Raw genomic sequence first — 23,071 nt, 5'->3', positions numbered from 1 at the left:
TCCAGCGGCACTCCAGTGGCACGGGGAATGAGTAACAGGGAGCAGCGCTCTGTCCTGGGGCCATGCTGGACACTGACAGCAGCTGAGGTGGAGGTGGTGCTGGTCTGGGGTGTCATGGCATTTTGGCATGCAAGGAGGCTCTGAGCCCATGTGGCATTGCAAGTGCACATTGCTGACGGGGAGCACGGCCGTGTCCACAAGCGGGGACAACCAGCGCCCCCCGTGTCCGGCACCACACCAACCGCCTGATTAACGAGAAGTCCCCCTATCTCCTGCAGCATGCTCACAACCCTGTGGATCGGTAAGAGCAACTGCTGCCTTTCTTCCTCCTCCTCCTTGTGCCTGTCGTGCTGAGGGGCCCACTTCTGTGGAAGCAATGGCAGGTCAAGCAGCCTGGCCTCCTGTGCAGCTCCCCATAAGTCTCAAGATCCATGTTCCTGAGCTGGTTGTGTTCCTGGCTGTCGTAATGCCACCAGGCAGCAGCTTTCCAGGCAGCTTTAGAAGAGCTCAGGTTCTGGCACCAGTGAACCCCTGAAGCTCCTTTCTTGTGTTCCTTCCACAGGTACCCTTGGGGTCAGGAAGCCTTTGATAAAGCAAAGGAAGAAAACAAGCTTATATTTCTATCAGGTAACCAGAAACAAGAGATATTGCATGTTGCCATGTGTGATTCCATAGCTGATCAGATAAGCGAAGCTGCATCCTGAGCTGGTGTGTAAGTAGTCGTGTAGGTAAGGGTCGACACTGAGCACTAATTCCCTGCCAACAGGAGAGGACTGTGTGCTTTAATAGCTCTCTCTGAAGATGGTCTGCATCAAGGACCAGAGTCCTTGGCCAGGTTTTAGGAGCAAGATCTGGAGAGTGCTGCAAATTTCAGGAGGCCTTTCTCCTCCATCTGTTTTCTAGGGTGGCAGCCTGTAGCAGGGTTTCCCACCTCTGAGTGATCTCCCATAACATGTGTCCAGCTACTCAAAAAGATCCTTTCCGCACTCACCTGAGCTTGTTTTCAGTTGGCTACTCCACCTGCCACTGGTGCCATGTGATGGAGGAGGAGTCCTTCAAGAACAAGGAAATTGGGGAGATGATTATGAACAAGAATTTTGTATGCATTAAAGTGGATCGTGAAGAGCAGCCAGATGTGGACAAAGTGTACATGACCTTTGTGCAGGTAGGGGAGGCATGGGCAAGGCTCAGGAGGCTTTGACTGATTCATGGTCACATTCATCAGGCAAAAAGAACCATTGTGTTGGGTGGTTTGAATGGGGCCATGTATAATCACAAGGGTGAAGAGAAGCACACATCTGTCCTCAAGTGAGGCACTGGGATGTGCTGGAGGGGTACAGAGCTGGAGGGATGCAGAGAGGTGCCTCTTGTGTGATCTTGATGCACTCACGATTTGTCTTTCAGGCAACCAGTGGTGGAGGTGGCTGGCCAATGAGTGTCTGGTTGACTCCAGACCTCAAGCCCTTTGAAGGGGGGACATACTTCCCTCTTGAAGATGGAGTTCATTGCATTGGCTTTCGGACTGTGCTGCTCCGAATTGCAGAGCAGGTATGGAGCAGGAATGGAAGAGCAGGCAGTGCTCGAACAAAGGGGCTGCAGGGAAGTTGGTCTGGTCTTGATGGGTGTCAGTTAAGAGGTACACTCATGAGAAACAGTAGCCCAGAGCTCCATCAGAGCTTTGATTGGGTTAGAGATGGACTGGAACTGATCTGGGGAGGGGAGCTGAGAGCTGAAGGTGCAGTTTGGACTGGTGCAATGCAGGAAGCAGAGAGACAACAAGTGGAAGAACTTTCTCACTCTACGTCTTAGTGGAAGGAGAACAAAGATGTCCTGTTGGAATACAGCCAGAAGATCCTGGAAGCATTGCTACACAGATCCATGTTAAAGGACAGGATTCACCCCCACCATCCAAAGAAGTAATGGCCACCTGTTTCCAACAGCTCTCCAGCTCCTATGATAAGGACAACGATGGCTTTTCCAAATTCCCCAAGTTCCCCACCCCAGGTCAGTCTGGCCTCTGTTGCTAAGCCCTGCCATGGAGCAGACAGCAGTGAGGGGACACACCCCACCCCACAGCCTCTCACTTTCTCTGTGTATTTCAGTGAATTTGAATTTCCTCTTCACGTACTGGGCCCTGCACTGAACAACCCTAGAAGGTGCCCAGGCACTGCAGATGGCTCTGCACACCCCCAAGATGATGGCCCATGGGGGCATCCATGACCACATTGGTCAGGTAGGAGGACAGCCTCAGATGTAAAGCCCTAGCATGCCCAGGAGGTATAAGGTGGAGATGTGTCTCCCTGTCTTGGCAGAGGTTTCACCGCTACTCCACTGACCAGCACTGGCACGTCCCCCACTTTGAGAAGATGTTCTATGACGAGGGGCAGCTCACAGCCACCTACAGCAAGTGTTTCAGGTACAGCCATGATGCCCCTCTGTGGGGAGGATCACTCAGCACACTGAGCGCTTGCTGGGGAGGGCTACCTTGGTTTGGGGAGCAGCTTCAAAGCCTGTTCCCCAAGGTGTTGCCCATCCCCAGGGCATGGAGTGGTACCGTACTCCCTTTTATCTACTGGTATTCATCCAGAAATGCTGTACAAATCCGTGGCAGTGTAACCCCAGAGTTTTGAGCATACCATAGGAAGGAACAGCCTTCTGGCTGCTCTTTGCAAGCTGCCTCTGAAATTGGTGTTACTTCAGGGTTGCTTTCCAGTGCGTGTAGATTTCTATCAGAGATCTTACTCTGAATCCATCCCATGTTTAAAATCCCTGGACTTACAAATGTATTTCCCCTCCATTACCAGTTCTTTAAATCTGAACCTCTTACTCTCTCTTCTTGTGTCTCTTGCCTCCCCCTGTCCCTTTTAACATTGATGTCCACCCCATACCTCCCACAGATCTCTGGTGATCAGTTCTTTGCTGATGTTGCCCAGGACATTCTGCTCTATGTCTCACAGGACCTGACTGACCAGGTAGGTTGTTCCCTGAGCTGGGCCACAGGGAGCTGCTTACCCTGCACTGGGACACAGCTTGGGGCTGCTTTTCCCTTCCTCCCTTCCCAGCTGAGCTCAGTCTGGGGCACTGCTGTGGCTCGCTGTCCAGACTGCCAGCCCAGCAGTGACAGGGAGCTAGCTGAAGGTGCTGCCCCAGTAGCTGGAGGGTTTCTCTGTTGCTCTTTTCCCAGGCAGGAGGTTTCTATAGTGCAGAAGGTGCTGATTCCTACACAGTCATCACATCCAGTGAGAAACGAGAAGGAGCTTTCTCTGTGTGGGCAGCTGAGGAAATCCGGACTCTCCTTCCTGACCTTGTTGAGGGGGCCACGGAGGGGACAACCTTGGGAGATGTCTTCATGCACCACTATGGAGTGAAGGAGACTGGCGTGAGCCCCATGAAGGTGAGAGAGAGCAAAGACCTACCTGATGCTGGTACCTGCACCCCTGGGCATGGGAGCATGGCAGAACAGCCCCAAAGCATGTGTGGTTCAACTCCTCAGCCTTGCAGTGTTCATAGAGCAAGATTTTCCTTGCAGGACCCCCATCAGGATCTGAAGGGCAAGAATGCCCTTATTGTCCAGTGCCCCCCGGAGCTGACAGCAGTCCGGTTCGGGCTGGAGCCAGGGCAGGTGGATGTCCTGCTGCGGGAGGGCCGGCAGAGGCTGTCCACAGCCTGGGCACAGCGGCCACGGCTGCACCTGGACACCAAGATGCTGGCAGCATAGAAAGGTGAGGGGCAGCTCAGCTTGGGAGGTGTAGGCCTTGGCTGGACCCCTCTGCTGCTGGCCAGGGCCAGCACAGTTTTCAGGGCTTGTAGCAATGAGTCCTGCTGGGACTGCACAGTCCCCCATGGAGGCATCAGGTGTGCTGAGGTTTAGGCCTGTGGGAGGTTTAGATTGGCTGTTAGGAAGAATTTCTTCCCTAAAAGGTGGTCCAGGCTGCCAGGGGCAGTGGTGGAGTCTTTTATCCCTGGAGGAGTTGAAAAGCGCTGTAGAGGTGGTGCTGAAGGACAGAGTTTAGTGGTGCCATGGCAGTGCTATGTTAACAGTTGGACTTGTCGATCTTAAAGGTCTTTTCCAACCTAAACAATTCTGTGATCTGAAGAGGCCTGGGGCTGCACAGCATTGGGCTCTTGCTGTGTCTTTACCTTCCTCCCCTGCTGCCAGCAGAGAGCAGCAAAACTCTTTTCCTGGCTGAGCCCAGCTCCCCAGCCTGGGCTCTGGGAATGGGGATGAACTGGGGATTGAAGACCCATGTGGGTGCAGAGCCCGCCTCCACTACGGCATTAGTGGAGAATCACAACTCTGTGTCCTTCTGTCCCAGTGTCCTGCTGCAGTACCCCAGGTACTGTTCCTAGCAGTAGCTGGATCTGGAGCTGGTTTGAACAGGAGTTACATCACATCCTGCAAACAGGAAGACTCTTAAGCCCTGTTTCTGCCCACAAGTGAAGGCTTAGCTCTTGCTGGCCTTGAGGTGCTGTGCCCTTCTCTTTGGTGACAGTAAGTTATCTTCTTCATGGTTTGAGCTAAGTGGAACAGCCAATGACTGAGCCCTGACCTGCCTGGAACCTCAGGGAAGATGAGCTTCCTGCCAAACATCCTTTAATGTAAAGACAGTGATGCTCTTGCCTGTTCATTGTGCACCCCCTGAGCCTGTCCCCATGTCTGTACCCAGGGCTCATGATCTTGGGCTTTGCCCAGGCTGGGGCAGCCCTGGCCAAGGAGGAGTATGTGAGCCAGGCTGCCCAGGCAGCTGCCTTCCTGCAGAGATACCTTTTTGACCCCACCAGTGGGAGGTTGCTGCGGAGCTGCTACCGGGGCAGAGACAACACAGTGGAGCAGAGGTGAGCGGGGGTACAGAGCGTCTACAGACCAGTTGTCCACTCTGCAGGTGCTGCCTAGACTCCCAGTTGTCCTTCAGACAGGAGGTGTTTGCCTTGCAAAGAACTGACTCCAATGCAGTTTGGGGTGGATTAGTGCCCTCCTGTGCTGTACAGAAAGTCAGGGCCAAGCCAAGTGGCATAAGCACTCCTTATCTTGGGTTGAGCTCATGTGGCATGTCCTCAGGTACCAGAGACCAGTGGGTAGGGCTTTGCTGCACTGGTGGACGTTTCCTGCCTGGACAGTGTAGAGACACTGATGGTCCTTCCAGTTCTGCTGCTGTAGTGTCATGCCCATCCAGGGCTTCCTGGAGGATTATGTCTTCATCATCCAGGCTCTCTTTGACCTGTATGAAGCCTCGCTGGAGCAGGGCTGGCTGCAGTGGGCTCTGCAGCTCCAGCACATGCAGGACAAGCTTTTCTGGGACCCTAAAGGCTTTGCATATTTCTCCACTGAGGCTGGCGACTCCTCTCTGCTCCTGCGCAGATGGTGAGCTCAGGGATGTGGGTTATGGTGTGGGGAGCTTAGGGAGGGCAGGAGTGGTGCTTGGCTGGGGGACCAAGCTGTGGCATGCTGAGGCTGACAGAGGAGCTTTTGTTCCCTGCAGACCAAGATGGAGCAGAGCCCACTGCTAACTCTGTGGCAGTGACAAACCTGCTCCAAGCAGCTTGTTACTCTGGCCGCATGGAGTGGGTGAACAAAGCTGAGCAGATCTTGGCTGCCTTCTCAGAGAGGCTGCAGAAGATCCCAATAACGCTGCCAGAGATGGCCTGGGCTACCTCTGCCTTCCATCACACCCCCAAACAAGTATGGGCTGGGGCTTATGTATCCCCTGTGGGACCTGCCACAGAGGGACTTGGTGGTCATGTGTCTGTAGTTACAGCTCTCTGCTTTCTTCTTCCTGCCACCCACACTCTCCCTGGACAGGTCATTATCTGTGGGGACCCCCAAGGAGAAGACACGAAAGAGATGCTGCATTGTGTCCAGTCCATCTTCAGCCAGCCCTGCCAGCCCTACCTGGGCCCCTGTGCAGCCACTCCCTTCTGCAACCTGCATTGCTGGTGCCTTCATCCTTTCTCTCAGTGCAGCTGCACATGTGTTCTCCTCCTCTGTCCTGACTCCTTTTGGGAAGCATCCTATCCTTTTCATATTTGTAAGTGCAGCTGACAGGGCCCCTGCACCCCTTTCTCTGGCACACAGTTCTAGCAGCCCAGCCCAAGGAGCAGCTGCAGCAGTGGTTGCTGTTGCTGCCTGCTGTTTGCACTACTCTCAGCCTCTGCCCAGCATCCCCAAAGGAAAACCTTTCATTGCTGTGTGGATGTCATGCCTGGTGCAGATTCAGCCAATGTCTGGGTCATCTTCTGCCTGGAGCCACCCTTGCATCCCTGGGAAGCAGCAAGGTAGTGCCTTGTTCTGGCTGGGAGGAGCTGGCTTTTCCCTAAAGCTTTGTCCCCAGCTGTGCTGTTCACAGGATGTTAGGGGTTGGAAGAGACCTCTGGAGATTGAGTCCAACCCCCGTACCAGAGCAGGACCATAGAATCCAGTGCAGGTCACACAGGAACACATCCAGACAGGGCTGGAAAGTCTCCAGAGAAGGAGACTCCACAACCTTTCTGGGCAGCCTGTTCCGGTGCTCTGTGACCCTTATAGCAAAGAAGATCTTCCTCATGTTGAGGTGGAACCTCCTGTACAGTTTCCATCCATTGCTCCTTGTCCTATCACAGGGCACAAGTGAGCAGAGGCTGTCCCTGTCCCTTCCTTCCTGACCCCCAGCCCTCAGATATTTATAGACATTGATCAGATCCCCTCTCAGCCTTCTCCTCTCCAGACTAAACATCCTCAGGTCTCTCAGCCTCTCCTCACCAGGCAGTGCTCCAGTCCCTTCATCATCCTTGTAGCCCTCCTTTGGACTCTCTCCAGCATATCCCTGTCCCTCTTGAACTGGGGAGCCCAGAACTGGATGCAATACTCCAAGTGTGGCCTCACTAGGGCAGAGTAGAGGGGGAGGAGAACCTCCCTGGATCTGCTGGACACACTCCTCCTAATGCCCCCCAGGATACCATTGGCCTTCTTGGCTACCAGGACACATTGCTGTCCCATGCAGAACTTGCTGTCCACCAGCCCTCACAGATCACCTCCCAGCCTGTACTGCTGCAGTTTATTTTTCCTGCCCAGGTGCAGGACTCTGAACTTCTCCTTGTTGAACCTCATTAGGTTCCCCTCTGCCAAGCTCTCAGTGTAAGTCTATGAATGGCCTCACAGCCTTCAGTTGTCTCAGCCAAGCCTCCCAGTTTGGTATCATCAGCAAAATTGCTGAGCAGACTCTGTCTATCTGTCCCCTCATCAATGTCATCGATGAAGACGTTGAACAGGATGGGACCCAGCACTGATCTCTGGGGGACTGCACTGGTCACAGCTCTCCAGCTGGCCTAGGCATCACTGATCACCACTCTTTGGACTCTATTGTGCTGTTGCCATGTGCTGGGGTTACTGCCCTTCTCTGCCCCTCTGCAGCCCTGCTTGGGGCTGTGTCACTTGGTGTGCCCATGGAGGGGCTGTGCCACTTGGAGGACAGAGCTGTCTGCTGCTCACAGAGCTGGCAGGAAAGGGCAGTGTGGCAGCTGGTACCTGGCACCTGCCAGCCTTGGCAAAGCTGGTGAGAAAAGGGAAGCAGAGCTGGGCTGTGGGAAAGGGAGGGTCAACATTTCAGCCTCTGGGTCAGACTCATACCCCTCAGTTGGGGTTGTGGTACCAGGGGCTGGCATATTGAGCCACAGCATATGGGGAGCTGGTACTGAGGCCAAACCATCAGTTGCCTTTTGCCAGCCCAGCTGGGGTGAACTGTGGAGAGCTGCTCTGTCAGCACAGGATCTCCTCTTCTCTCCTCTCAGCTCAGCCCACAGGGTCTTCTCTGCTCCTCTGCCTACGTGCCCAGCGGTGTTCAGCACTGGTGTTGGAGCCTGGTCACAGCTCGCGGCTGGGGGCTCCACCACCTCCTGTCCAGCAGCACCCTTGGCCGTGCTGGTTCCTGTGCTGCAAGAGGCCTCTGCTCCTGCACTCTTCCTCTCTCCCTATGAAGGATTATGGTACCTGACCCAGTTTGCAGGGATGGGAAGAGCCATGGTGACAGTGGGGAGCCCCCCTCCTCACAGCTGGTTCAACTGTTGGTCCCCAGCGGGCTCTGGCACAGGGGTGCTGCCAGCAGCTCTGGAGGCTTGAGCAGAGCAAACACAGCTATTTCCTTTCCTGCCACGCAGTTGTGTTCCTGCCTGCTAAGATGTTAACAAGTATGGCTGGTGGGAATGCTTGCTCTCCAGGGGCAGGTCCATGTCTCCTAAGTTGTTGCCTTCCTCAGGACAGGGAGGAAGAGGAGGGCTGGGTGCTCTGGGTGGATATTTCCATGGGGGAGCGAAGCAGCCACAAGGTACTCGGGATCTGCCTGAGAACAGTGGTGCCTGGCTGGGCTGTATGAGGGGAGTTTGGGAGGGCAATGAGGGGTGCTTCAGCTGGAGACTGTCAGCAGCAGCTGTCCCATTTGACAGACTAGGTTTGTTTCCTGGCAGAAGGAACATGGCAGGAAGGGAAAGCACAGCCCCTTGGGCACGTATTTCTGCTTCCCCAAGCATGTGGGTGCAGGAGGACTCCTTCAAGCTCCCTCATCCCACCTCCCTCCTGCCATGAGGGCAACTGAGTCTAGCTCCCATGATGTGTCCCACCGTCGTGATGGCTGCTTCTCCATGCAGTCATGGAGGTCATGAGTGAGCAGTTGGTCTCTCCAGCATCATCTGGTTGGAATGGAGTGTGACAGGGAGGGGGCAGAGCCACACTTCTTCTGTGCTGTCCTGTTGGGACTTTCCTGGTGCCATTGCTTATTCCTCCTGGACAGGCTGGTCTCTGGCAGTAACCACGGCTCCTCACCTTACAAAGGTGATGGAGAGAAGAGAGGAGAATCTCATTGCTCAGAGGGTCACACTGCCTTCAGAAACAGCATCCCAACAGCCATCCCTCTTTGTGCTCACTGTACAGAGATGTGGCTGCTGCTTTTCCCACCTAGCTACTCCCCATCTTTCCTTCCACACCCCACAGGGAATGCAGCAGCTTTGGGAATTGGCTTAGCCAAGGCATTGTGGAAATGCCACTGTTGTGTCCCCTTCTGCTCCCAGCTCCCTGCGTATTGGCAGGGTGCTGGGGGCTGGGCTGATCTGCAGGAGCACAACTAATTAGGTCGTTCCAGTAATTAATTCCTTACAAACTTCACATCAAAATCCTTGATGATGGTAGAATGGCACAGAGGTCGCAGGTGTAAATGGAACCATGCCCAGAGGGCTCCTGCAACCTTGTGGATGCCATCAGCTGGTGCCCTGGGGGTCCCAGTGCTGGGAGTGAAGAGGGCTGGATCCCTGCTCCAGGTCTGGATCCTGGCTTCTGGTACAGATCCCTGCCTTGTTAATAGTTTTTAGGGTAGTTATGAAGGATCCCATTATCTGCTCAGCTGCCGAGTGCTAGCCTGCTATTTGCCTTCATTCTGGCCCCACAACAGGACCATAGGGAGCTTGTGAAGAAAATGAATAATGAATTTCAGATTGGACATGAACTGGTAATTAATCACTTCTGGAATTAATTCCAGACAAAGGAGAGGAAGGGGGGAGGTTTGGGGGGAGCAGGAGGCAGGCGGGGAGATGGGATGAGCCAGACGTGAGACAAGGCTGGGGCTGAGTGGGAGATGTGGTGAGAACAGAACAGGACTGCAGCAGTTGTTAGCTGGGGTAAGGACATGTGGGCTCAATGAGCTCCTAAGAAAACAAGGGGTGAGGGCAGCTCCTGGCAGGCTCAGGTGAGGCTGCATAGGCATCCCTTTTCTAGGTGTGGGTTTGCTCCTGGTCCCAGGCTCAGTGGCAGAGGATGCAGCGTGCTGGGTGAGTGCTGTGGTGGGAGGTGTGTGTGCTGTGGTGGGAGGTGTGAGTGCTGTGGCCAGCAGCATTTGGTGTCCACGCCTAGTGGCAACGTGAGCAGCAGGAGTATGTGCTGAGCACAGCTGTGCTCAGTGAGCACCATGGTTGGGCGTGTGTGGGGCTGGGGCAGGAGCAGGTGAGGAACACCCACGTGCTACAGCTGCCAAGATACGGGCCTTGGGAGGGGCCAGCATTTTGCTCACCTTTTGCATCCATGTCAGCACCAGGCTCCCTGCCAGCTCCTGGCCTTTCCCCTGACTAGCCTGCAAGCTCTGAGGCTTTAAGAAACACTTTCTTTTTCAGAAAATCTAATTGTCATGGCAGTCCTGTAGTCGTTTCTATCTGGTGCTGCCACGTCAGGCAGGAGAGCCCCCGACCCACTGCTGGCTGGTGTCACGGGAAGTGCCTGGAGGAGCTGGGCTTGCAGGATGGAGCTGCCCTGGGCTGGTTGAGTCCCCAGGGAGCACTACAGGGGTTGCTCTGCACCAGTTCATGTGCTTCATCCCTAGCTGCTGGGTATCTGGAGCAGAAAAGGGAGACCAAGCTGCTGGGGTGGTGTGGAACACACACTCTCTCCAGCATGGGTGTGATGGGGATGTGGCCACTGTGGGATTCTGGGAGAGAGCTGCTGTGGGTCCCCTCGGCTCCCCATTCCCTCTCCTCTTGGGGTAAGTGTGTGGGAGGACACTGGCAGTGCTTGGAATGTCTCTGGGGAGGGAAGGACCAGCTGGCTGCCACTGGCTGCACTCCCCAGCTTTCACAGCTCCTTCTCTGGCAGGTGCTGATACTAGCAGATGGAGACATCAGTGGGTTTCTACTGTCAGTTGCCTTTCCTTGCATCCCTGGAGAGAAAGGATGGGAAAGCCACCGCTTACCTCTGCAGCAGCTTCACCTGCTCCCTGCCTGTCACCTCTGCCCAGGAGCTGCGTGGGATGCTCTGCCTGTGAGCCCCCTTGGCCGTTCTGCCTGCAGGAAGGCAAGGGGCACAGAGACTGTCATGCCTGCCTGCAATCACAGGAGAAACCTGTAATAAAGCCACTCTGGGCATCAGCTGCATCTCATATGGTTCCTGGCAGCAGGCTGTGATGGCACCGCTGCTCTGGTGGCATCTCCACAGAAACAGCTCTGGTCCACAATGTGTGCACTTCCAGGAGACACCCATCGAGGAGCATCCCCTTCTCCTGCATATGAGCTTGCTCCTCACCTCTTCTCATGGAGGGAACAGAAAACAAATATAAATCCCAGTGCTGATGGAGGAGTCAGATGGGAAAATGATTAGGGTTCCTATAGCAACCCAGCATAATGTTGTGAAAAGCACCTGGGTGACTGGAGAGTGCAGTGCTTGGGAAGGTGCTGCCAGTCATGACAGCCATGGTGTTTTTGTGTTACAGGGTAGCTTGCAGCATATATGAAGTTTATCTATAATGCATACAAAAATCCCTGCTGCTTACCACTGGTGATGAAAACGTGCCACAGGACCCAGCCTAAGCACTTCCAAACAGGTAAACCTTTCATGGCTTTGCCAAGGGGGCAGAGACCTGGTGCTGCTGGTGAGAGCACTTTTCAAAGTTAGTTCTCCTTATAAAAAGTCAGTGCCTGTGTCCATGGTGGGGCCAGATGGGGCTCAAGGGGATTCACAGGTGAAGCTTGCAGGGGCTGGTGGGTGGTGAGGTAGGTTGGCTGTGGCTGTGGTTTTGAGCTGAGTGCTCTGAGGGGATGCTGCTGGCTCAGGATTAAGGCTGTCCCCTGCCTTTGCCTGCAGAAAGTTTCAATAACAGCACAAGGAATCATTTGAGAAATGTTTGCTCTGAACCTTCCTGGCAAAGCCTAGGCTGGACCAAGGGTCTCACCAGCCTCACTGACACCAGCCAGCGGGACAGCACTGCTGGGTCTTGGCATCTGCATGCCAAACAGAGGGAGATAACCACCTGCAGAAGTGGGATGCAGTTGCCAACAGTACAAGCTTCTTTTGCTGCAGTATGAACTTTGTTCCACCTTTCTAACCCCTGTCCCCACTGCTCCATGCATCCAAACAGGTGACTAATGTGTTTTCAGCGTCCCTCTGACACCGGGGGCTCCCTGACACATCACCCACATCCCGGTAAGTTGGATGTTGTCACCTGTGCTGCCTGCTGGCTTTCCAGGGGGATTTGCCAAGCTCTGGGGGTAACCAACCAGGCAAAATGTCTTTGAAGTCAAAGAGGAATTTTGCACCTCATCTTGAGAATGCTTTCTGTGCTTGTGGAACAGGAGGGCATTTTATTTCCTTTCTTCATTTTAAAAGCTGAAATGTTTCTGGAAAGCCATCTGGAAAGCCAGCTGAAAACTGCTGGGTTGGCAAATGGCTGGCTGATTTCCTCTAGGTTTGTGGTTGTTTGGGTTTCTGTGTGCTTGGCTGGTTGGTTGTGTTTTTCTGGTTTGGATTTTTTAAATTGGTATCTCTGCTGTGAGGATTGATTCAGCACCCATCCTCATGAATGCGAGGAGTGAGGAGCTGGGGCTGTGTCTGTACCAGGAGAGTACCCTTGGAGACTGGGGCAGGTGCTGAGCACCCCCGTGGGGAAACCCAGACACTTTGGGGCTGGCCGGGTCCAAGCAATCCCCCCGAGGTGGCACAGGGCTGGGGCTGGTGTGGCAAGCCTATTTCAGTGCCTACCAGCCCTGTGTGGCACAAGGTGCCTTTCTCCCACACCTTCTTGCTTGTCAGCATGTCTCTATAAGCAGCTGCCAGGCAAAAACATTGCTGTGAATCTCTGTCAAAGTGAATTGGCCTCACCTCTCAGATTAGAAAAACAAAAAGGCAGAAAAGCTCTGCAATAAGGTAACTGGTGTGGCATCTTAGTGCTCCTGGTGCCTTTGCCTCACTGCTGCCTGGGAGCTGGTGGCCCCATTCTGGGCAGTCCCACACTATCTTCCCTGGCACCACTTGGCTGCTCCAGCCTTTCAGTTTTATAGCCTTGGCAAGAGGCATTTTTGCTTGAGCTCAGTTGCAGCACACTCCTTGCTGGTCCCCTCAGTGTCCCCTGACCAGGCTTGTCCCTGGGACACCAAGGGAGCACCTCATCAGCAGGCAAGGCTGAAGGAGGATCTGACTGCAGGAGATGGTACATCCATGGCAGCTAAACTCTCCCTATGGTGCTTCCTTCCTCATTACTTTCCTGTCCCTAACCCACTGATTTCACTGCAAGTGATGTTTTCTGGGGTGATTAATAAGTGACAGGGCTGGCAGGGTGCTGCCCAGCCAGCCTAGGCTCTTGGGAGGCTGGTGGAGCAGGGTCACACTGCTCAGCAGTCCCATGCCACTTCTTAAAAGCCATTTTCCTGACCCTTTCTCATGTTTCCCTTAGTGATGGATGTGGCAGCTGCCAGAGACTCTCCCCAGGGTACCACTGGACACCCTTTCTGTGCCCCAGGGAGGCTTGGGGCATTCCTCTTCAGCTGCAGAGTTGTCAAAAAAATCCCAACCCCCCAAGTGCATCAAATGACCGACGTGCAGCTTTCACCCACAGACACCTGGGTTGGGTGCTAGGCTGCTCGGGAGGGCACAGCAGGGGTTTGTCAGTCTGCTCAGGGCTCTGCAATCACCTGGAAGCCTCAGCAGCTGTGGACAGAGGGATTTTTAATATCAAACCCCTCTCTTTCAGCATTTTGTTTTGTAATGCCTACATTGGGGGATCTATAGTGCACCACATTGCTCAGCTCACCAAGGCAGCTGGGACGGCTGACACCCATTGTGCCCCTTTTGAGGGTCTGCAGCATAGCGCAGAGGGGGAAGGCAGTGCTGGTGGTGGCCACCCTTGCTGCTCTGAAGAGGTTTTTCTCTCTAATATTCCCTGGCAAAGCTGGTACTGGTTCTATGTGTCTCAGCTTTTATCTGTGGTGGCATTGATGTGACATCAATGGGAGATGGGGCTTTGAAATCTGTTTGTTGTTTGTGATGCTGCATCTGCAGGAGGGGAGGATGGAGAGGGGTTGTCTCCAAGCCCAAGTCCAACCCTACTCCAGTGTCTGTCCCTACTAATGTGGCACATGTTGGGGTATGATTTGGGCATCCCTAGTTCCAGCTTCTCTGAGAAGGTATGTTTGGCAAGATAATGAAATTTCTGCACCCAGGTGCTTCCTGTTGTGGGTTCCCTGGGCAGAGATGCCGAATTCACACCCAGACACACAACCAACTCAGGTGTGAGCACCCAGATAAGTCATTCTTGAGCACCCCGTTGCACCATGGTTAGGTGGCCAGTTAGCCAACACCTGGGCCCACAATTAGCTAACTCCTGAGCACCCTGAGCTCATGCCTGAGTGGCTGATGACCTCCTGCCTGAGGGTTGTTTTGAGCATAATTGGTCAGGTTTTGGTAGCTGTGGCTGCAGCAGTGCTGACCAGATGAGGTTGGGAAGTGCTGGTCACAGCTGCTCTGAAAGCCAGAAAATTCTCTAAATCATTTGGGGTGCCTGTGTCAGGTACGTGCAGGGAAAGCAAGAGATGTGGGGCTGGTCTGAGAGGTCCCTCCATGCCTATCCTGCACTCCAGGCCCAGTTACTCTGATATTCACCCAAAAGGAATTTGCAGCTGGTGAGCTGGTGTGGTGAGTCCCTGGAGTCACGGCCTCCTCTCTAGGGCATTTTGGGGGAGGTTACTGGGGTCTCCTTGCACTGGGTGGTGGTTAGAGGCATGTGTTGTGTGGCAGCCACCCTCCTTTGGCACCTGAGCACCTGCCAACAGCAGCATGGGCTGGAGGGCAAGCTGACTGTGCTGACTGTGCTGCACATCCCAGTGTTGGCACTGCACCCACCTCCAGGATCCCAATATTCCTGACAAGGCAAGTTGAAGCTGAGGCTGGCCAATACTTGATCAAAATGTACTTTTTTTTTTTTTTCCCTTTTTTAAACTGGTCTTCCATACAGGTTGGTGCCAGGGATTGGAGTAAGGGCAGCACCATACTGCAGCATGGGGGCTCTGTGTGTGGGGACCTCACTTGGCTCAGCTGCTGCCTCAGTTTCCCTTCCTATGAAAGTGTGCCATGACCATTCCTATCCAAACCATCTGCCACTGCCATGGCCCCAGAGTGTGTGCACTGCTCAGCCTCTCTGACAGCCACTGTGTGCTCTGGCTTCTCTTTTGCCAGGATAAACTGGGCACCCTGAATGCTGCCTTTCAGGGCAGTGCTCCCCAAACTGAAGAGCAAGGGAACCCCAGAGATAAGCTAATGGCTCTGCTCTTGCCTGTGAGTTGGTGTTGGGATGCTGCTGGGTGTTGCAAGCAGGCAATGTGATGGGGAGGTGGGCTGGAGATGCTGCCTGCCTCCTCTCCAAGGGGGGAAAACACAAGCAGGATAGGGCTGGGCTGTTTAACACTGATTTTCTGCCGAGCACAGAGGAGCAGACATGCTTCAGGGCTCATGCAGAGGAATTTACAGCCATTCTCAGGCTGGCTGCCATGGCCTTTAGCATGTGCCAGGGTGTTTTGTGCACCGTCAACTGCTCCAAAAAGGCGCTGTGGCCACAGGCTGATGCTTTCAACCTGTTTTAACACTTGGAGATCTCCCCTCCTGCCTGGTAGCACTGCAGCAATCATCCATTTCTCATGAGACTGTTGACCTCAGCCAGTGCCGGGAAGGCAGGAAGGGATGGGAAGGGATGGGAAGGGATGGCTGGAGGCCCTGCAGCACCCACGGCAGGATGGGGAGTGATGGGAGGCTGTTGGTGCTTGTTAAGGGTTATGCAATAGACACTTGGCCATTCCAGGGCTATTAATCCTCCTTTAATATGGTTTTGGTATTTACTGACGATGGTAACTTACTGCATTAAACTGAATTTAAATGTATATTTTGTAGGTTTTACAGAACGATGGAAAGGAATGTCTTAGGAGGAGGTGCAGGTTTGTGGGTGTCTACGATGGGAGAGGGGCTTTAGGGGTGCACAGAGGGACTGAGACCCCAGTGTGTCCTGAACTGCCATGTTACCAGGTGGCCATGTTGTAGGCTGTCAGTCCAGATGAGGTGCTAGTGGCATCTCCAGTGTCTTTGATGCTTTATAAGCTTATAAATTAAAGGCCAGAGATGCTGAGGGCTCCCAGGGAGCCTTGGCTGCTCTCCATCTGGGATTTGATCTAAGGCTTCATTGAGGGCTGAGGCTGCTCTACTCCCCATGGCTGGGTGAATTTTGGGGTTAAGCCCTTGTGAGCTACAGCCTGGCAGGAGCCTGTAGCCACATTTCACAGTATCCTACATCAGGGACCCCAGAGCCTGGGGAAAGCAGGAGCTAGGTGGTTATTCCTGGGCTTTGGGGCCAAATCTCCTGCCAGAATAGAAGGATGGGTCCCCAGTCATATCAGCCAGGTTTCTGGCTGCAGCATGGCTGTCCTAAGGCCACTTCCCCCAATTTCTTGAGGCTGATGCCTGCTGTCTTGTTTGGGGGTTTTACCCACAGACAAATAGACTGGCAGTTGCTGCCTGCCCCAGCACTCCCCTCCCTCTTCACAACACCTATCAATCTGAGACAGGCAGAACCAGGCTCGCTGCAATTAACCACGGATTAAAGGCAGCTATTTTAGTTTGACTTAAGAGAAGCTAAGTTGGATTGATACGTTGGGGTGAAGCACATAAAAGAGGAGTCAATCAGAGATGCAGAAGAAGGACTGCATAACTGTGGGGCGATGCCCACGCAGTGTGGGGCCAGGAAGCAGAGGTGGAGATGTGGGAGCTGATGGCAGGCAATGCCTCAGGCGATGCACGCCGGCAAAGCAGAACTGCAACTCAGCACAAGGCTTTCATCAGCTTTCTGCAGCTCAGCAGACTGGAGGCTGCTGTGACAGGCAGGATTCGAGGCACAGGTTTGACAGCCGGCCCCGCCGTGCCGCCCTCCCCCACGCCTGCTGCGAACATCACAGCCCTAGGTCTGAGGTTCAACCCAAATTTGGGCAGGAGCTAACTTGGGCTGTCTGCAAGGTGTGCACTAACCAGGCATCCTCACCAAGGGATGCTTGCTGGTGTAAAATGGGGATGTCCCAGTGGTCCCCAGGGTTTCTGAGCTCCTGTGACCACCAGCAAGGGCTCAGTATGTCTCCTGCCTTCTGGCAAGGCAGCGTGGTGGGAGACAGGGTTCTTTTTCATAGCTGACAGTCCATGAATATTTATGGCAGCATATTAAAAATGTCTACTGCATCCCAAATTAGTCATGGGGCCCTGGATAGAGCCAGGATGCTGGGTATGGTGCCACTGATGTCACCTTCAGATCCACAGTTGAGTGGTGGTCGTGTGGCCCCCACAGCCAGGGTGTGATGGAGCAGGGGCTCCTCATCGCTCTGGGGCTGCAGGAGCTGCTCTTGAGTCTTGCCTTTAGACTACTAGATCCTGCTCTCACATGTGACCCCCTTATCCCTCCTGGGTGCCCTCTTATGATGCTGGCAGCACCAGGCTTTGTACACTCCTCAGCACCTCAAAGCTAAGCTAAGGTTAGGGGCTGAGCTCTGGCGGGGGGGGTGTGTGTGTCTCTGTCTTTGCTTTTTTGGTCTACAGTTCCCCACTGCTCTGAGCACTCTGCGTTCCAGCCCCAGACAGGGATCTGTGTGTTCCCAGATAAGGCTTGTTTTGCCTAAAGCTGAAGGTCAGAGCTGGGTAATCAGCCTCCAGTAGCAGATACCATGCTGGAAAATGCTGGTGGTATAATAATAATAGTAAATATTATATATATAATGATAGTATATATAATAGTAAAGCCTGCTGCAGGGGTGCTGGTGGCGTTGCCAAGAGCCTACTCTGAGCACACTCTGTAAGAATCCCTCCTGGTCCTGAGGAATTAAAACCTCAGTTGCTGAGGGCAAGCCCTGGCAAGGGGCCAGAATTGGCACTGGTGGGGTCTGTGAGCTGGGGGATGCAGATACCAAGCACCTCCAGACACCTCCCTGCACACCTAGCATGAAGGGGCTCAGCCCCATAGGAGAGTTCATTGAGTCAGGGAGCCCCTGTTGCAGGTGTGTGGGGATAATAGAATCACAGAATTGCCTGGTTGGAAAAAAACTTAAAATCATTGAGTCCAGCCCTAACCTAATATCTCCTTACACACAGCTGTCAGACCACCTGCCTGAGCACCTCATCAAAACACCTCCAGGGATGGTGACTCTAGCAATTCTCTCAGAAGCCTGTTCCAATGCCTGATGACCTTTTGGTGCAGATTTGTTTCCTGATATCCAGGACTGAGGATCCTTCGAGGCTTGCAAAGCTGAGAAGTGCAGGCAGAAGCCCTTCCAGGGGATGTCTTCGTGCCTTCTCTCTGTCTATTCACTGTTTTCCTCTGGTCTCCCTTGTCATACACTAATGACAGTCCTGATTGCTGCCACTAACAAAGGGCTGTGGCTTTGATCACAGTGATAGATCCTATGCCCATCACCAGCTGAGATCCTTGTGGCACTAATGAGGTCCCCAAATTGCTTTTCTCTCCAGGGCAGCCAAGGAGAAGGGCTGTGGTGGCGTGGGGGGTCACACAGCCTTCCCAGAAGGGCACAGCACCTGGGCTGCATCTCCATGGCAGCATTGAGGGATGCTCCTGTAGGATGCTCTTGGAAAGCCACCAAGGGGAATACTGGCAGCCTGGAGGCTTTGGCACTGCACAAGGTTGGAGAGAAAACACCTGGCTAGGCTGGTAGCACGGCTGAATGCATGTCCATCTGTCTGCCCACCCATAGCACTATCCATACAGATACCATGCAGAGGTGCTGCTTGACTTTGGCCCCAGCAGCAGCCACTTCAAACACATGGTCGTGCAGCCTCCTCTGCTCCCTAGACTCGCTGGTAAGTACAAGAGTCTCCCAGGGCAAACAATTAGAGGATTAACTCCACAGTTCTTTCAGACCCCGATTTTCCAGCCCTGACCCTGAAGCTTGACTTCAGTGAGCTAATGGATAGAAATCTCCAGCAATTTCCATAGCATGGCACTGGCAGGATGTTTGGCCCCGAATACATATTTCTTCTTAACATCTTTCTTTACTTTTCACTGTGGTTTGTATTACCAGACACATTTATATTAAAGTAAACACAGCCCAGGAGCTGAGGGGAGGTCCTCGGCATGCATTAAGACCAGCAGAGAGACTGGGGCTGCTCCATATGAAGGTGCAGGGTGGTTTGCAGGGCAGCAGGATTCATTCTGCTTCCCCAAGGGTCTCCTTTGGGATGTCTCAGGGCAAAAATCAGCCCTGCAAAGGAAATGACAGCATGGGGCTGATACTCACTGGCTGTGTGACGTTGATGCCTTCGATGGGACTGTCCTCTTATCCCAAAGATCTCACCCTTGTCCCCCCCCAGCTGTGCATGGGGAAACTCAGACTGCTCCCCTGCATTTGTTGCCAATTATTTATAATTTAGCATGGGTTTCAGTTATATTCTAATTAAGTTTCATGTATCACAGCGTGTCTCAAACAGAAAATACAACTATTTACAACCTCCACTGGTAATAAAGATTCACATTTCCCTCCTTCTGGTTCCCAGTACATGAATATTCTGCACCACATTCTGTGGGTATTAACTTCATTCAGCTTTCTCCCTAGTTATGCAATATAAGGGTAGTGACAGATAGAAGCCAGATCTTAAAAAAATAAAACAAGCACTGACAAATCAGTTTGATGTCATTAACTCCCCTTGCTTGGCTAGGGGAGCACTGATGCATTCCTTTTCATTGCCAGCTCCTCCGTGTGTGCAAGGACTGTGTACATGCTTCAGTCACACCAGTACGAGCAGGAACTGGGGCATGGGAAAGGCAGAAACAGCTTGAGGGGAGCAGGAGGCATGTGAGGCTTGGGATTTGCGGGGCAAGGGCTGAACAGAGTCCAGTTTGCACTGAAATAAACCTGGAGCTGTGTTCCCTCTGTGCTGCAGCCTGTGTGGGGATGCACATGGGGTTGGAAACAGACTAAAGCATCACTGCTTTATGCTGGGGGTGGGGCAGTGCTGTCACAGCCAGATGCTAAGATGGGGAAAGGACACATGGTCATGGCAGGAGGAAGCCCAAGGTGATTTTTGGGCAGTCGCTGCTCTCCATGGGGACCCAGATCTAGCAGGATCTGGACACCATGGAAGAGTGGCTCTTGGAGCAGGTCTTGAGGCTTCTGGTGCACCAGGGACTGCCCAGGTTTGTCCGAGGGATGATGAGGCTGTTTAGGCCATGTCTGGGTCTGAGCTTCCCACCAAAACAATCCCCACTTAAAAACATAAAGGCCTTTTGTACCATTATGACTATTTTTAGGCAGAGCAAGGCTTCCTGAGCACATCAGCTCCAGCATGGCAGAAGCAGTGGCAAAGTGGAGGCAGGGGACAGGTTTTGAGCCTGCCATAGCCCTGTGCTTTGCTGGGATGCTGCTGGGTGATCAGTGTAGGGCAGCTGCTGGTCCCTCACCCCCAGTCCCACTGTAGTCTAGGGACTTGGGCTGCTTCTCAGGAAGCTTCTGCGGTTGTTGGGAGCAGGCTCAAATGCTGGCTGGAAGTCACCAAACCCACTTGATGCCCCAAGACAAGGGTAAGTGGATGCACTGGGTCAGCACCAGCCTGGGGAGCAAGAACAGCAGCATAGGTCTTCCCTGGCACACTGGGGCTTTGCAGCACCACACTCCCCTCTCCAGCCCTACAACTGTCCCTTGGGCTTCCTGTGCCCCACAGCACAGTCAGATCCTTCTTCCATGCTGGCAGCTCTCACCTGCTGTATCCAGGACCTGCTGCACCTGTGAATCTTGTTCTGGCCCTGCATGACTCCAGCCATACATGCTCACAAGGGTTCTTCTTTTTCTCACCATTTGATTGGTGACCCTCACACCCCATGGTGCCAACCAGCCTGGTTGAAACCCTATCAGCAAGCTGTTCTTGTTCCCTGAGGATTTAAGGTAATTATGATTCATGCTGGAGAAAGGCTATGGATGGGATACATGATTCAGCTGAATGGTGCTGAACCTGCTAAAAGCACTCTGGCTACCACTGGCACATCCCCACTGGAACAGTGAGAAGCAGCTGGAGCTGGTGCCAAGGAGGGGACCACACCAAGCAGCCAGCACATGGCTCACACCCAGGACTTGCTGGAACCACCATACTGCTGTGCCACCTCTCGCACTTCTTCCCTCGCTCGCTGCTGGCTGCTGCCTGGGTTCTGTATATCATGAAGATGTTGCAAGCTGCTGAAAATTCAAAGTGCTGTTTTAATTATGTGCTAGGAGGGAAGCAGCCTGAATCTTGGAAGGTGGCTAATGATGGGATTGCCAGGATATTTTGAGCAGCAGTAAGCCAGAATCCTTCTCAATGTACCTTTAGAAGGGAAAAATGTCAGGTTTGTCTATGAAATAATAACAAATAACCCAAACGATGACATCCACCTCACTGCTGGGGAAGTGATTTAAAGATGCCTTGTCTGTGTGAAACGAGAACATCTCTCTCCTGGAAAGAGGAGGAAGATCTCCTTATCAGTGTTACACTTAATGAGCCAGTCCTCATCTGCACACTTCTGTGGCACTTCAGCTCCCTCAAAAGGGTGACTGGGGAGCACAGGCTTTGGCAGGGGCTCAGTAAACCAGTTCTCCCTCCCTGGCTTTCTAAAAGTGTGAAAATCAGATCTTTCTACCCAAGAAGGCTCCTCTGGGCATGGACCTAATGCAGCCCCAAGAGCAGCTGGGTGGTAGCTGTTCTCCCACTGCTCCAGAACTTTATGATCCTCGCAGCAGAGCCACCTGAACCCCATTTCCCGTGGGAGAGTGAACATAAAACACACCTCGGTGTCCCCATGGGTTTGGCAGAGAAGCCTGGTCTTCTTGGTGATTTAGAAATCATTTTAGGGCTAAATGAGGCCAGGATGAGCTTACCTCAGCATCTCACAGCGAGCATCTGCACACCCCGGCCTGTGGCAGGTTTGCAGCACCCACAGCTGCCCAGCTGCCCCACTCCCCATCAGCCACCCACGTTGCAAGCTGCCATCAGGCTTCAGCATGCTCCACCTTATTCTAATTATGTTTTACTTTAAAGGGCCATTAATTACAAAGATTTCCCAGCAGGGGTGTGATGGTTTGAAACTGTCTTTTTAATTTTTCCTTGCAAAGTTCAGAACAGAGAAAGTGAAAGAATGTAAATAAGTCACTATTGGGTGTAAGAAAGCAAAATAACGATTGTTCTAAACACTTCCATTGGATAGATAGAAATGTTTAAGAACTATTACCCAAAACAAAGTAGGCATTTGGCACATTCTGCGTTCTGCAGTGGGGGCAGTTGCTGGGCTGTCTGGTTGCTGTTTCTTCTTCTCTTCTGGCTGAAGATAACATGTACTGACCTTGGCAGCTAAGTTAACAACTTTCTGCTCTAACTAAACTCTGCTTCTCTGTCCAGGGGGGTCTGGGGGGGAAGCTCCTGGGAGAGGGAGGCCCCTTTGGGAGGGTCCCCTTGGGGGGAAGCAAAGGGAGATCGATTGTGCTTTTTCTGTTGATTGTATATGTTTGTGAATGTTGTGAATTTTGTATATTTGTACATATTCATTGCATTTCATCTGCTTGTAAATACAGCTTTTCATTTGCTTCCAGACTGAGCTAGCCTGGTTATTGTCGGTGGGGGGGAATTTCAGCTCACACCGACACACTTTTTATTTTTGGCGCCCAACGTGGGGCTCGATTGCTTGTGATTTATTTCTGCTCAGATTAGGAAGCAAAATGAAGCTGTTTTGGATTTTGAGTAATTTTATTTCATCTATTATCGGTGTGATTGTTTACAGATGGGCTGTTTCCTGCATGATAGACAAGATTGTGAGATATGTGGCATATAAGTCGTTTCTTTGGATTAAGAACAAGTTACTGAATGCTGTTGAATTCTGTTGTGGTCTTATTGGGCTTAGAAGATATGGTAACTCAACTATGAATCTGCTAGCAGACACATTTGAGTTTGTTACTCCTCTTACAACTACAGAGGGTCTTTGGAACCAGTGGTACCCTAGATATCTTGTGCTAGCCTTAATTTTGTTGTTTCTTGGAATAATCATATGGCTGCTGATAGCACTGTGTCAAGAAAGACGTAAGGCTACTCACTCTTCCGACCTGCGTAGATGTAAGAGGAAACATAGAAAAGCTCAGAGAGGTTCGGAATTGGTTTCTGATTCTGATTACGGTGACCAGGAAATCACAGTTCAGGTTTGTGAGAAAGCTGCCGATAGTTTTGACTCAGAGCCAGCAGCAGTAGCTGCGGGACCTCTGCCAGAATCTGAGATAACAGACTCGGGTACGCAGGCAGACATAG

The 23,071-nt window shown here is 52.8% G+C and overlaps 1 protein-coding gene across 1 annotated transcript; it reads left to right on the top strand.

Annotated features, from left to right (window-relative positions):
- The first annotated feature begins 148 nt into the window (after positions 1–148).
- On the top strand, positions 149–11,176 carry SPATA20 (spermatogenesis associated 20). The gene is given in 19 exon segments (XM_054393776.1): positions 149–199; positions 201–301; positions 563–627; positions 1,008–1,165; positions 1,405–1,548; positions 1,810–1,870; positions 1,873–2,004; positions 2,103–2,233; positions 2,313–2,414; positions 2,895–2,972; positions 3,185–3,394; positions 3,530–3,722; positions 4,668–4,836; positions 5,159–5,406; positions 5,481–5,680; positions 5,801–5,874; positions 6,267–6,273; positions 10,604–10,638; positions 10,640–11,176. Coding segments are annotated over 19 exon segments (2,292 nt in total). The 3' UTR covers positions 10,773–11,176.
- The last annotated feature ends 11,895 nt before the right edge of the window (positions 11,177–23,071 follow it).

The sequence above is a fragment of the Indicator indicator genome, chromosome 29, assembly GCF_027791375.1.
Source record: "Indicator indicator isolate 239-I01 chromosome 29, UM_Iind_1.1, whole genome shotgun sequence".
NCBI lineage: Eukaryota > Metazoa > Chordata > Aves > Piciformes > Indicatoridae > Indicator > Indicator indicator.
Note: the sequence above shows the minus strand (reverse complement) of the source record. Positions and strands in the feature narration are given on the sequence as shown.